This window comes from Vipera ursinii, assembly GCF_947247035.1.
Source record: "Vipera ursinii genome assembly, chromosome: 3".
NCBI classification, from domain to species: Eukaryota; Metazoa; Chordata; class Lepidosauria; order Squamata; family Viperidae; genus Vipera; species Vipera ursinii.
In genome coordinates this window covers 178,772,392-178,786,609 of record NC_139516.1, presented here as the reverse complement: position 1 = coordinate 178,786,609, position 14,218 = coordinate 178,772,392, and the positions used below count along the sequence as shown (strand labels likewise).

The 14,218-nt window shown below is 35.2% G+C and overlaps 1 protein-coding gene across 2 annotated transcripts in view; it reads right to left on the bottom strand.

Annotated features, from left to right (window-relative positions):
• SULF1 (sulfatase 1) overlaps nt 1-14,218 on the bottom strand; it is a gene marked incomplete at its 3' end in the record, with an annotated part of 76,843 nt that overhangs the window by 35,790 nt on the left and 26,835 nt on the right. For both annotated transcript variants that reach the window (XM_083359376.1, XM_083359377.1), the window contains exons 10-17: nt 13,754-14,042; nt 12,684-12,780; nt 11,457-11,551; nt 10,876-10,944; nt 8,569-8,741; nt 7,547-7,689; nt 6,518-6,641; nt 5,209-5,242 (exon numbers count right to left, since the gene is read on the bottom strand). In XM_083359376.1, the coding sequence (XP_083215502.1) occupies nt 5,209-5,242; nt 6,518-6,641; nt 7,547-7,689; nt 8,569-8,741; nt 10,876-10,944; nt 11,457-11,551; nt 12,684-12,780; nt 13,754-14,042 (1,024 nt within the window). The remainder of the gene's footprint in view (nt 1-5,208; nt 5,243-6,517; nt 6,642-7,546; nt 7,690-8,568; nt 8,742-10,875; nt 10,945-11,456; nt 11,552-12,683; nt 12,781-13,753; nt 14,043-14,218) is intronic.

Here is a 14,218-nt window from a genome sequence, read left to right as displayed (position 1 = left end):
GGAGGGAAAAAAAGGAAACAGTAACATCTTGTAATATTGGATATCAGTCATGTGTAGCTTAGCTCAGATCTGATTCAAATAGCTTTGGTTCAAATCATTAATTTAATTTGGAAAGTCAAATCAGTTCCATTTGGCACTTCAATCTGATTTTCCAAATTGTTTCAAGAGTATCTAGTTTGATTGCTGATTCAAAGTGATTCATAGATCCAACTGAAAAACCAATGATTTGAATTAAATATCAATCTATGCAGTTATATTTAATAATTGCCATATTAATTGAGTAGCACAACATAGGACATTTTTTACATGCTATGATCACTTTTTCAGAATTTTACTGTATTGGTTGCAATGAGAAAATACTATCTTAATTTTAGGCGCGGATATGTAATCAATATTTTACACGAGCTCAAATGAGACATGAGTGGGTTAATACCAGGCAGCAGCATTCTCTTGCATTTTTTCATAGCAGGTCTCATTCAATATGATGAAAGTGAATTTAGCAATTCTTCCCAAAAAAGAAAAGCATTACAGAAACATTCACATGGATTTCTTGCTGTAATAGTGATTGACATTTAGTTGTGAGATAGCCAAAGCATTTGTATGAATTGTCTTTCATTATACACATATATTCATTTTTTCTCCATGACTTAATTAAATCCAAGAGGATAAGGAAATTCCTTTTGTTGGAGAGTACTTCTAATTTGATGTTACCAAATCTTTGCAGAGCATAGGGTTTGTAATAATATGCTCAAATATAGTATAATAGTTACACCTTTAAGCAAACCACACTGTGGTTTATAACAAAAAACAATAGCAGTAAATAAGCAATAAATAAATAAATTAGTGAATGTGCTCAACAATGTTTTTTCCCCGCAGCACCTCCTGAAATTGGGGCACCACAAAGAACTTCTGTTGGGAGAATCTTCTGAGTTGTGTTTAATCTGGTTGGTGGTCCTGCAGATACCTAGGGACCAAGAGAATTTCTCTTTCCCTTGGAGATGTGGATATATCAAGACAAAGCAAGACTCGGCTTAACTTTTTTAGCTTAAACAGAAACATTAAAAAAAATGCTGTAGAAGAATCACTTGAGAGTAAGTGCTGTTGTACACTTCTACAGCATGTAAATTCTTTTACCTTTACATTGCAGATAAGAGTTAAGCTAATTCTTGCTTGTCTTCATAATATTTCTCAGCTATAGTAACCTAATTTGTGTTAAACCTGTCTAACCAATCTGCACAAAACTGGAAAAGCTACTGATGCCCAGATCCAGAAAAAGAAAAATGACCACATTATCTAAACCTGTACCTTTCAAAAGTATTGAGCTACAATGACTGTCAATAATGGGACCTATATTTAGAATATATAGGGAGGAAAATAGGTTAAGACAGAAACATAGACATTTTTCTACCAAAAGCACACATTTGAAAATTTCAGAAAAGTTCTCATGCAAGGGATAATAATTGATACCAAGAGTTGTTTTATCTCTGTGTCATTCATAATTTATATAAAAATAAATACTTCTGTGGAAGCAATAAGACACTTCAAGATCTATCCATGTTGCCCAGTTGCCTTTGTTTTCCATAAGTTTTCATCTTCAGCCAGTAACTGGGAGGGATAAAGAGTATATGGAAACACAAATGGCATTTAACACATAAATATCCTTATAGGCAATAGCAACATTACCAATCCCACTGGAGTCCTTAGGGTCCTCATAGAAATAACATCACTAGAGACTGATGGGGACTTATTATAGACACTAATTGCCAATATGGATGCACATATGGACTATTCAGCATGAGTGAAGTCACCAAGGAAGGCCTTACTATGCTTCAAGAATCTCAAAACCTGTATACAAATGCCTTTCCTATCAAAAAGGAAGCAAATCTTATGCAGTGAAGACTCAGCATGCCCAAATATTTGGGGAATTGGAAAGAGAAGCAGAATAGGTGTGGAATTAAAATGCAGGTGTCTGATATTGAATAGTATGAAACAACTTTAAAATAGAACTAATTTGTAGCTAGTAATTTTTAAGTCAATCAGTAATCGTAATCTTTGCTACTGAACGTATGCTACAGTACAGTATGCAGTGCCTAAGAAGAAGCAACAAAATAGGCTGTTACCCTGAAAACCTGGCTTTCCAGAGATGTCTGACTGATTAGTGATCAAAATACTCAGCTAGATAATGACCTTAAAATTTTATATTCTTAATAAATATAGAGAAGAAAGTTTTTGGATAGAATGGGAGAGACTTGTGTGGATAAAAAAGTGTTGCCCTGCTACAATCAGTCATCAGCAATATGAGATAGTTCCAAATGGCTTTGGTATTAGTGATATAAATTACACAGCAAATTTTTACAGAGACGGTGCAAGTCAGAAGATGAACCTTAGAAGTTACTCCAGGAAAGGACTTGGTACTAGAGAAAATATTAGAAAGAATTCAAAATGAATTAAATTTAAAAAATAAAGGTGAAAAAAGTCAAAATGGTGTAGGACAATATGGGAAACTTCAGCCATATTAGAGTAATATTTCCAATCTCAGTATCTTCCAGATATCAAGAATTCCATAAGTCTAAGCCTGGGCATTCTGCGGTTGTAAATGCTGTACATAGTGGATGTTGCCATTGCGACATATCTAGAAATTGCCAACTTGAAGAATATTACTCCAGAAAATGTTATGTTACTCAGGATAATAATTTGGTGTAACATATGTTGGTGTATCAACATTGTGGACTCTTTCTGAATACAGGTACATGGTTATAGAGCATGAAATCATGTGACTGCATCAGTTAGCCATGGCAAGGTTGCCATTGTTAAACAAAGATTACATGGATCATTAATCAAGGACATCACATGCTAATGACTTTGGATTCTTTGCTGGTGTCCTTGTTGATTTTGTTTGTGAGAAGCTGGCAGAGAATGTCAGGAATCGCAATTAGGTGACCATGGTATGTTGCAATGGCTGGAACTCTGAAGTTCCATCCTAAGTCCCCCTCATTCAGCATCATCATAGAGCTGAACGGTCACTGAACCTTGAGAATATTGAGAATATTGAGAAGAGGAGCACACTTGTGCATGTGTATGCTTATCGGTGTGCCTGTTCATAGAGACCCTAGAAGGCATATCCAAAAAATAAAAAATGTACATTAATTGAATAACAAATAATTACAATTAATCACTTACAAACAAAGGTGCACCATTTGCAAACTTAAATGATGCCCATTGGCATATATCAATCATTTTCTCACAAATACGTCTCTCACACAGAGGAGCACACATGCTCCTTCCTTCTTCCAAAAGAAACCTCAACAAAGAAAAGGGAATGGAGATAGGATGACTGGAAAGTGTAACTGCACATGGAAAGGGAAAGAAAGAGACAAGGGGATACAAACTATGTAGAAAGGGAAAGAGGTAAGGCAGTTTGTTTGTTTCTGTGTTGTAAACAGATTGAATTCACCCAGCAAACAGCCCTCTCAAGCCCCAGTTAATCTTCAGTGCTAATTCTATAACATTTAAATGGCTTAATGCTAATTCCCTTGTTTTCAACATTTCCTGTCTTATCAGGGAATACAAGACAATTCCAACATTTCTACCATTCACTTCCCAATTCATGACTAGTTGACCAAGAAGTTGACTTGTTGTTTTTTTTATTTTAAATGATAATAGACATTTTGGTGAATAAACAGTTGCTTATTTTTGTTACTTATTGATTAAAACTGTGCCTTAGTTTGATCTGAATACAAGTTGAGGACTAACACTGGCCTGCAACCACCTCTGGCGTAGCCTGAGGCAATCTAATGTGTGGTGAAGGTAGTCACTGAGCCATCAACTGCAAAGACTGCTAATTGTTGCCACCAAGTACTAAGCAGAGGCAACTTGAAGCAGTTTGACAGAGTAACAATCCTTGAGAAACTAAGCAGAAGGAAGCTTGTAAATTCCAAAAGTGCACAATGTAAATAATTATTTTCTATTTGACTCTATATATGATGATTAGGGGACTGTAGACTAAAACATATAAGGAACGGCTGCTGGAATTGGTATGTCTAGTTTAATGAAGAGAAGGACGAGGGAGGACATGATAGCAGTGTTTCAATATCTCAGGGGCTGCCACAAAGAGGAGGGACTCAAGCTATTCTCCAAAGAAGCAATGGATGGAAACTAATCAAGGAGAGAAGCAACCTAGAACTAAGGAGAAACTTCCTGACAGTTAGAACAATTAACCAGTGGAACAACCTGCCTCCAGAAGCTGTGAATGCTCCAACACTGGAAGTTTTTAAGAAGAGACTGGACAGCCATTTGTCCGAAATGGTATAGGGTTTCCTGCCTGAGCAGGAGGTTGGACTAGATGACCCTTCCAACTTTATGATGATGATGATGATGATGTAACAAAGCCCAACCTCTTACTGAAGTTCTGCAAAACAATCCAATAATCCGAAGAATTACTCTTCTTTGAAAATTCATTTAATAATTATTATCTCACAGAATTCCATATCATCTGCATGCTGATCCAGTCCACATTGGCTTAACTTCAATAGTTTTATAACATCAATTTTACTGGTGCAGAAATACATAACACTTTTGGCATTTTATTTGGGAAATGTGCATAAGCGTCTTATGGACCAGATACCCATCTTGAAAGCTGACATCAGTTTTATAAAAAATCAAGTTCTATAGGAGAAAAAGTGAACAAGTATCCAATATAAACTCAAATATATGAACATCTATACTATAAGTGCAATTGAATTTGTTTTGGTGTGCAAAGGTATACATATTTAAGCACCCTCTTTAGGACATCATGACTTACAGTACATAAAACAGTACGAGAATGTATTCTTCATTCTAGGTTCCTAAACACATGAAGATGTCTGATGCCCCATAGAGAGTGATATGTAGATGTTCTAGATGGAAAGACAAGTGGGTGTGGATTGGTGAATAAATGGCTGAGCATTCTTTCTGCACTATACCTTCTCTCTCTTCCTCTGCTTAAATATGAGGATGAGGTGGAGTAAAATAAGATGAAATTTTGATGTAAATATATTAAATGTAATGTGAAAATGTAAACACAGTGGCTTGATGGAACCGCATTAGCGCTTGCATGCAGCAAAAGCTATGTGGTGTGCAGCAGGCATAGTAGAGGCATTAGTTGAAATGGACCAGATCATGCAATTATTTGGAAAGAAGCTGCTGAGGAGAATAATAAAGTGTGGATACCTGTGTGGATCATAGCTTCCTCCATCTTTATTTCCTGATATAGGAAAATACAAGAGTAACTTTTGTTAGTGTTTAGATTTGGTAAAATCATTCACAATGTAGCTTTCCATGCACAGCATCTAATTCCTAATAATAATTTTATGGGGTTATAATCAAGTAAAGAAGCAGTTCAACAAAGATACCTGAGTAAGGTATGTTCTATAATAACTAAAACAGGACAAAAAGATGATTAAGTTACAAGAAAAGGGAAATGTTTATTGGTACAAGAAACGAAACCATAAAAAATGGGAGATAAATCTCCAAGGAACAAATCCATGATTTCAAATTATATTACAGATGATAAAAGAATGGACATCTTGCCCCTTTGGGAGGAAGTGAGAGCTGATTCAGCTGTGCACTTCTGTAATAGGAGTTGGTGATGTTGTGTAAGGCTGATGCCAATTCAATTTCCTTTCTCCTATTGGCAAGTTTGGGTTTCTATTGCTTTAAGATGTGTAAAAAGAGGCAAGTTTCAGACTCTGTTCATCTCCAGTAGATTGCCTATTCACCAGAAAGCTCTAAAACCAGCTACAGAGACAATGACAATTCAGAGAATATGCAGCATCAAACTAACATTAAGGAACACATATTAAGATCTCATAAACTAACCATCTTAAGACTTGCTTATGTGTAAGATAAAAACAGATGACCTGTGTAGCCATTTATTTTCATTTTATCATACTCTTATTTCAATTTCCCAATGGATTTTTGGAAGAAAATAACCTAGCCTAATTCATTGATAATGAGTAATTACTATATAAGGTAGGAGTGATTTATTAATCTGTCCTAGCTTTTTTCACTTACATTGACAAAAAAGTGCCAGTCTGTTAAACTGCCGGCCCACAAGCTGGATGCCTCATGCCGAAACTCTGCCCACCCCATTGCTGGCAATGGAAAAAAAGTCACGATACGTCGCAACACGTCATGTGACGTTGCGAGTTTGACACCCCTGTCTTAGATGATTGAGCTAATCACTGTCTCTCCGCCCAACCCACCTCACAGGGTAGTCGTGGGGAAAATAGGAGAAAGAAATATTAGATATGTTTGTCATCTTGGGTTATTTATAAGAACAATAAAGATGGGATACAAATAAAAATAAAAATAATTATTTCAATGTTAAATATCATTCATACGTTCAGTGAAATGCATTATTTTCTTGAGCTTGTAAGTCCTTACCTAAAAGTCCTTGTCAGGAACCACGTAGCTGTTCCTTGGAATAATTAGGGGAAACAAAACACAATGTTCCAGTTTTTAAACCATGGGTTGTTACCTGTGTCAAGTCCCTTAGGTCTTGGATTGCACTGCTTATAACCTTGACAACTTCGTAACTCCATTAGCTGAAGGTGTAGCTGGTTCAAAATGCCTCTTTCTACTGTATGTACTGAATTTGTTAGCTGAGCATGGAAAGAAATAAATGAATGCTTGCATCTGCAAAAGGTGTGAACTTTAAATGATTATGCCTATGCACATGGACTTTCAACAAGTTATAACTACTTCTTACATTTCTTTTGTACTTATATTAATAATAATAATAATAATAATAATAATAATATAATAATAATAATAAATAATAATAAATAATAATAATAATAATAATAATAATAATAATAATAATAATAATAATAATAATAATAATAAAGTTGGAAGGGACCTTGGAGGTCATCTAGTCCAACCCCCTGCTCACCCTTCTCTTAATCCCTTTGGAACACACATGCAAGGATCCAGAAATAATTCTTGATTTACAACTGTGATGCAATCTACCTCTGATGATGATAAGTTGTGATGGTTGTAAATCAGGTCACCCACATGACCAATCTGATCTTTTTTTACAGTGGTTGTTACATGAATCAAGGGGCTGTATTTGCCAAAAAGTGGAAGTAAATGCCAATTTTGGCAAAATCATCATAAAAGGCAATTGTGTAACCACAGGAGCAAAAAGCTGTAAATGTAGCATAAACCAACATGTGACCGTGGGGGTGTGTGTGTCAGCTCTCATAACTTTGGAACTGGGTTATATCCAGGGAGGCCTGTCATAACTTTGAACAGTCATTAAGTAACTGGTTGTAAGGCAAGCGCTACTTGTAATACTTTCTTAGTTAGTGCCACATACTTCATGTAATAAGAGAGCTGCAAAGTATACATGACTGTATGCTTGGATCAAAACTTGGATGTGAAAGTGTTTGGGGAGATCATCTTACATTATTCTGAGTTTCATCAAGACATAAAATGAGATATAATTGGAATGTATTAATAGTGGCTTACACTAATGATACTAAGTATCATTTTAACATATATTTACCTGATACGGATCGGAATTCATATCAAAATACTCCAAAAATCCTGTAGCAAATTCACAGAAGAGGAAGTTGTGTGTTTCATTTACTGTTCGCAAACACCAGTAAGTGTTGTTGTTGGAGCTTGTACAAGCACAAAATGATCCCACTGTTATAGGGGAAAAATAAATTTAAACATAGATGTATTCACTTCCCTCAAGCAAGGGGAATCCATTGATAGTTCCATAAGCAGATTGCATGCTTCATGCAATGATACTGCGTATTGGAGGACAATGCTTGTACAAAGTACACATATAGCTTTTACAAGTGCTCAAAAACTTTTCTGCAACCCATCTTGTAATATTAAAAAACAATCTCCTGATGATAAGAGAAGTTCGAAATTCAAATTAGCTACCAGGAGAACTTTCTCTCCTGGGTGTTTTCAAAGCAGAGCCTAGACCTAGGGTAGGCAACCTCGGCTCTTTTATGACTCATGGACTTCAACTCCCAGAATTCCTGAGCCAGCATAGCTGACTCAGGAATTCTGGGAGTTGAAGTCCATGAGTCATAAAAGAGCCGAGGTTGCCTACTCCTGGCCTAGACAGTTCACCACTGGATGAGTTCAAGCTTTGGATTTCTTGAACTGAGCAATGGATTGGCCCTTCTTTGCCTATGAGACCTCATCCAGATACATCACTAGATAACGGGTACTGCTAGGCTTCCTAGCACTGTCACATACGTTGCTGTCCCTTTTGCCCACCACCATCTATTTAATCAAGCAAATCTTTATACTTCTACTGGGTGACACAAGATCTCTGGGTTTCATTTACTTTGAAACTGTTTTCACTCAGAAATCTGTAAATTAAATCTAGTCAGTTCAGCTCTAAATGCAATTCTAGTTTGAATTAACATACCCATTTTTAATGAGCTTATTGTCTTTTCCTCTCCTCTCCATATGAGATCCAGAACAAATATGCCCTCCAACTCCCTAAGAGCTCACATCAACTCTTATTCCCATGAGCATGCATCTACTGGAAGTGGTTCTCACAGTTCCAGAATGGTGCAGTCTGCCAGTGATTGTTGTCATGAGTAAAGCAAGTGAGTCCGGGAAGGCTGCATTCATCTCCTTTCTTCTGGCGCCTTTTCCCTTTCCTTTCTTTTTTTCTCCTCCGATTCTCTTTGAAGAGCTGAAGTTTGCCATCCACCTCTTGAGCAGCTTCCCTAGTCACTCAAAAATATTTAATAGATGTTAAACAATAGCATACTTTAATAATTGAGGCTACAATAAACTAAATTCTATGTACATGTACATTTTTCGCAAATGAACTGACAACTGCAATTGGGCTAATAGCTTAAAAACATTATATAGCATTATTTTTCCTGGTTCTGGAAGAGCATCATCAGTGACACTATCTAAGCTCACTAGTGCTCATGGGAACTACGGTATTATGTAAAATATGCAGATTGCACCAGGTTTTGAGAAATTAATCTGCTTTATCAAACCTCTATGATTTTAGTTTTGCTTTTGTTATTTATTTTTTTCCAGAAAAGAAGAACTGGCTTGCTTCACAGTGGAACACAGATATTGCTTCTTAGCTACATTATCTCTGTCATTAAGAATATAAAGACATAAAATCATGTTCAAAAATCTGTATATGTTTAAGTATACATATAAACCTATCATAAACAATGCTTCCTGCTGTTATTTCTAACTTGCTTTGTCAATGCTGGAATGTGATCACTTCTGTTTATTTTCCTAATTAATAATAATTAAGTAATAATTAGTTACTTAATTAATAACTTATTATGCATTTTTCACAATGGCATTATGCTTTAGAATGGCCCTCCCTAAAATTTAGGCTGATCAACTTGATAACTTCCTCTTAGAAGCTGGTGAACCCTGATATATTACAGATGATGATTGGGATATGGTACTTCGCCATATAATCACCATCAGTCAACTGCAGTTTTACTTGGAACAGCCTGTAACTTGCAATGATACTCTTAATACCATAAAAAAACATCTGCCTATCTCAAGTCTTTGGGAAGAATTTAATGGATAAAAATGCCAAATTCCAGTCTAAACATCTGCTCATTGTAATCAAACATAAAAATAAAATCCATTGAATTTAGATATATGAAAAATACAAAGGAGACACATTTAAACCTAAGCAGCTCTAACACTAAGGGAATAGTGGAATACAAGCAGATAACCACTTTCTTAAAAGAAAGAACACGTAAACTAGACCCTGTAAAACATACTAACAATTTGTAATTAATTAAAAGGAAGTGGACAGGTTATTTGAAGCTTTAAGTGTGGCCATCTGTGTTTTGAATCTATATCTCTCTTGGCTGGTCAAGGCTTCCTGGGAAATGACTTGCAGTAGTGGTGAATATACCGTTATGAGATGGGGTGGTTCTGCAGGTTCTGAAGGATACAGTGGTCTAACCTCTCCTCAATAAACTATGACTGGATCCTATGAAACACAACATTTCATCCAGTCTCCATTCTTCCCTTTTTTAGAAGGAGATTGGATTTCAGCAAAGGGCTCTGGAAAAAAGGAATTAAGCTAGAGCTCTTTTGCTTGGTTCAGCTCGATATGTAACCCTTTTTAATGAAGCTATTTGGGGGAGGGGGGTCTTCCTTCTGACCCTCTTTGATCACTCAGTGACCTTGAATACCATCAAATATGTTATTGTTCTGGACTGGCTTGGGGAGAATGGGAGGCACAACATAAGAGAGGCGCATGATAGGGTGGCTTAGGGATCCACTTTTCTTTAACTTAAATATAACTAAGTTATATAAATAAAACTGCTAGATGTGGTCATCCATTGACATTGCTTAGTGATCATCTGTATGCTTTGATAATCAGTTGTATATCTCTGCCCTGATCAATCAAGTTAAATGATGCTTGGTTATAGTCCTAGGAAGATGGAGTAATTATAGGCCCATTGTATTTTACACAATTATGATATTTAACCTTGTCAGTTTTATTATGCATCTATGTCACCAATAGAAATGGATGGAAATGTACTGTAATCGAATAAAATGAAAACAATGTATGTTTAAAAACTGAACAAAATTGATGTAAAAAGGAATTGAACATAATTCCAGTGAAATAAACATAAAGTTCAGCTATCAACATGAGATACAAAAAATGACTGAAATGTAACCAAGGAATTCTTTAAAGCTATTTCCTAATTCTAAATCTCACATCATGAAATGAAAAAAAAATTTTAGACAAACTTTCTATAGCATGTGAATGACAAGATGATTGAAAGAAGGGCGGGATATAAATGGAATTAAAAAAAAAGATGCTGGAAAGGTAATATGCTGGAAATTAACAAGACTCACTTGAATGGATGTAGGTGACTTGTCTTAAGCTTTTCTTGAACTTTTGCCTCCTTTTCTTTGTGGTAATAGCTATAAAGAAAGATTATAATATAAAAAACTTTCTGTAAAATGCCCATTTAAAACAAAAACATGTCTAATATTTTAAAATCTGATCATGAGCAGCACTGATTCTATATACAGTGAGGCTCTTTTAAAGAAGCATGGATCTAGGGTAAAAATTTCTTAGATTTCAGAAGCATTTACTTTGACTAGAAAGCTGTGTAGTAACCACTTTTTTATATTAACAATATAAAAAATCTGGACTATAGCACTATGGTCCTAAGTTTTGTTCTAAAAATGCTTCTAGGATTGCTTATTTCAAAAATCTTCCTGAAATTTAAGTACAACTCCATAAAATAATAAAATTATGAAACAAAATCCAATAAAAGACTACATTGTCTAACAACACTGTATGACTTCTTTTTGCAAATGACATCATATTTAGTTACAAAATCGACTTGAGAACAATTAATCTTGCTCCCATGTACATTGGTTTCTAAATTAGATTATAATATGTAAATTTTGGGGAAGGTTTTATATACCTCTTTTTGCTACAGTCACATTCATCTGGTTTTCGTCTTTTAAGATGTCCTCTTACTTCTCTTAAATTTTTAATTTTATCCTGGAGAGCTTCAATCTGTAAAAAGAATGACTGGTTTAATAGCAATATTATATACCCAATACTTATATTGTTCATGATAAATCTTCTCATTAAACTGTTTCATATCATTGCTAAATGCATATGAAAATTATTACTGCTCTTTAAACATTCATATGTTATAGCACATCTTGTAGATTGTTGTGTATACATACACACACACACACACACACACAGAGAGAGAGAGAGAGAGAGAGAGAGAGAGAGAGAGAGAGAGAGAGAGAGAGAGAGAGAGAGAGAGAGACCACTGCAAGAACAAGTTCAGACATGGTGAAATGCCACTAAGCAATTATTTTCCAAAGGCCATAGTGTGTTTAGAATGTTCTTTAGTGTGATGTGATTACCACAAGATATTGACTACTTTTCAGTCTATTTGTTTAGATTCTGTAGTTTTCCATGCTCCATTTCTTACATTAGTTTTTTCAAGTGAACAGAGTTGTTGTTACACAATCCCAATATGTTTAAAAGTTTCATGTGAGGGTTGACTGCTTTAGGGAATCAAACCATTTATTCCCATTGTATGAAGCTGACTTGTTTGTATCATTAGGATAGGACTACATAGTTTGTCCAAATTAGTATTTTATAAGAAATCACAATCAATGAAAGTGGGGATCTTCGATACAAGAAGAGAAACTGGAAGAGAGAGAACCACAGATAATTCTCATTCTTATTCATATAACTTTGAAGAATAGTTAACCATTATCTTCAAGAACATATATTGTGCATATCAATATGCAGTAATTTGCACCCAATTTCAATATCGTTCAAGATGGACAGTATTTAATATTTTATTGTTATGTATATGTAGGGGTGTGGGTCTATACAGTATGTTTTAGGTGTGTGTCATGTATGTGTTTCACTTTGAGAGCGGGCAACTAAATTTCATTTTTGATATGTGCCGTTGTGCCCACAGTAAAAAAATGACAATAAAAATTACCTTATCATCTTATCTTATCTTATCTTATCTTATCTTATCTTATCTTATCTTATCTTATCTTATCTTATCTTATCTTATCTTATTCCAATGTTCATTTAATATATATTTTCTGATAAATTATTCTGTCTCAAAATATCAGTTCTAATTCTAAATTAAGAAAAAAGACCTTCCAACCTCCTTGTCAATGTAGGCTTTGTGATCTTTCCAAGCTCTGGCTGAATGATATAGCTCCCTTTCGCAATGAATAGAGTCATTTGAAAGAATAAAACATCTGTAAAGAAAGAATGAAGAGAAAGAATAATAAAGTGTGATATATTTGAGAAACCTTGCCCAATCAAAATTCTAGGAATCAACACAGCAATAAAAACCGAACAGTAACTCTTATTGTTGGATTTAAAATATCCATATCAGTTAACTGTGGTAAGTGCTTTGTCTAAAAATTTCTATACAGAAAGCAATAGCAATGTTTTAGGACAGGGTATCTAAACATTAAATCTGAGCACAGACATTTCAAGAAAAGGTATTTGCTTTCAAATATATCTACCTCATTTCCCAGGACTTACAAAACTATCCCTAGAATTTTTATTTTTCTCCTACCTCCATCAAATATTTCTCCTACCTTTCAAAGTTCTCTATAATATTGTTTTCTTTATTATGCAAACTATTCCTATCTCAAGTGTACTATTCTTGTCCTCTTGCTTCCCAGGTATCCTGCATTAAGCATAAAATGCATTTGCCCAAATTTGAATAAAATCCACACAATCATAAACCTGTTTCAGACCTTCCTGCTCAGTGAGGGAAGTTGAGAAAAGAGGAATGGCCACACAGGGAAATTGGCAGAAGGGCTTATGTGCTACTCTAGCTTTGATGTTTGAAATCTTCTGTAGTTTTTCTAAATAAATCAAAGCCTCTTTGGCTTTACCATTTGATATTCATCCTCAAATGCAAAACAGACATTCTTTTTGCTCAGAATGTATCCCTTAGGATCTTCTCTTTTCTATCCCTGAAATTCACCCTGGGGCCAGTGGTGGGATTCAGCCAGTTCACACCGCTTTGGCAAGACTGGTAGCTAATTTTTTTTTTGCCCAGACCCTGAATGGACTTCCGGAAAGTAGCATCCACACAGAGAACCGGTTGTTCACATATTTGAATCCCACAACTACCTGGGGCTATTTTTATTTTTGTTCCCATATAGTAGATGGTTCTGAATGAATACTAAAAAGCAATAAGTAAAGCACTCCTACTTATGAGTAACTCTGACAGAATCTGGCTGGCCAACTGTGTTAGTTCCATCAGCAAGCACTGCTTTAATTCCATCACTATCTTCTGGATGACCTTCCTCTGCTTCCTCCTCTTCCTCTTCACTATAACTTCCATGCCGCTTAACAATGCTTTTGGGCTGAAGGATGTGCAACTCCTCCTCCTCCTCTTCCTTCTCTTCCTCTTCCTCCAGATTTATACTGTATATTTCCCCTTCAAATTCCACAGATAAGGACCGACTTAGGCGAGTATGGACAAATCGGGGTTTGTATTCTGCATAAGATCACAGAGTCAACAATAGGAAATTATAGCATGCATACTCTTTGAAAGATAGCCAATATATTGGAATTAAGGCTTTCATACATACAGTGCTAATGTCTGTACAATTAATATAAATAATGTAAATAGTGATAGTTATTTCCAATTTTGCATTTCAGGGCAAAGATTTT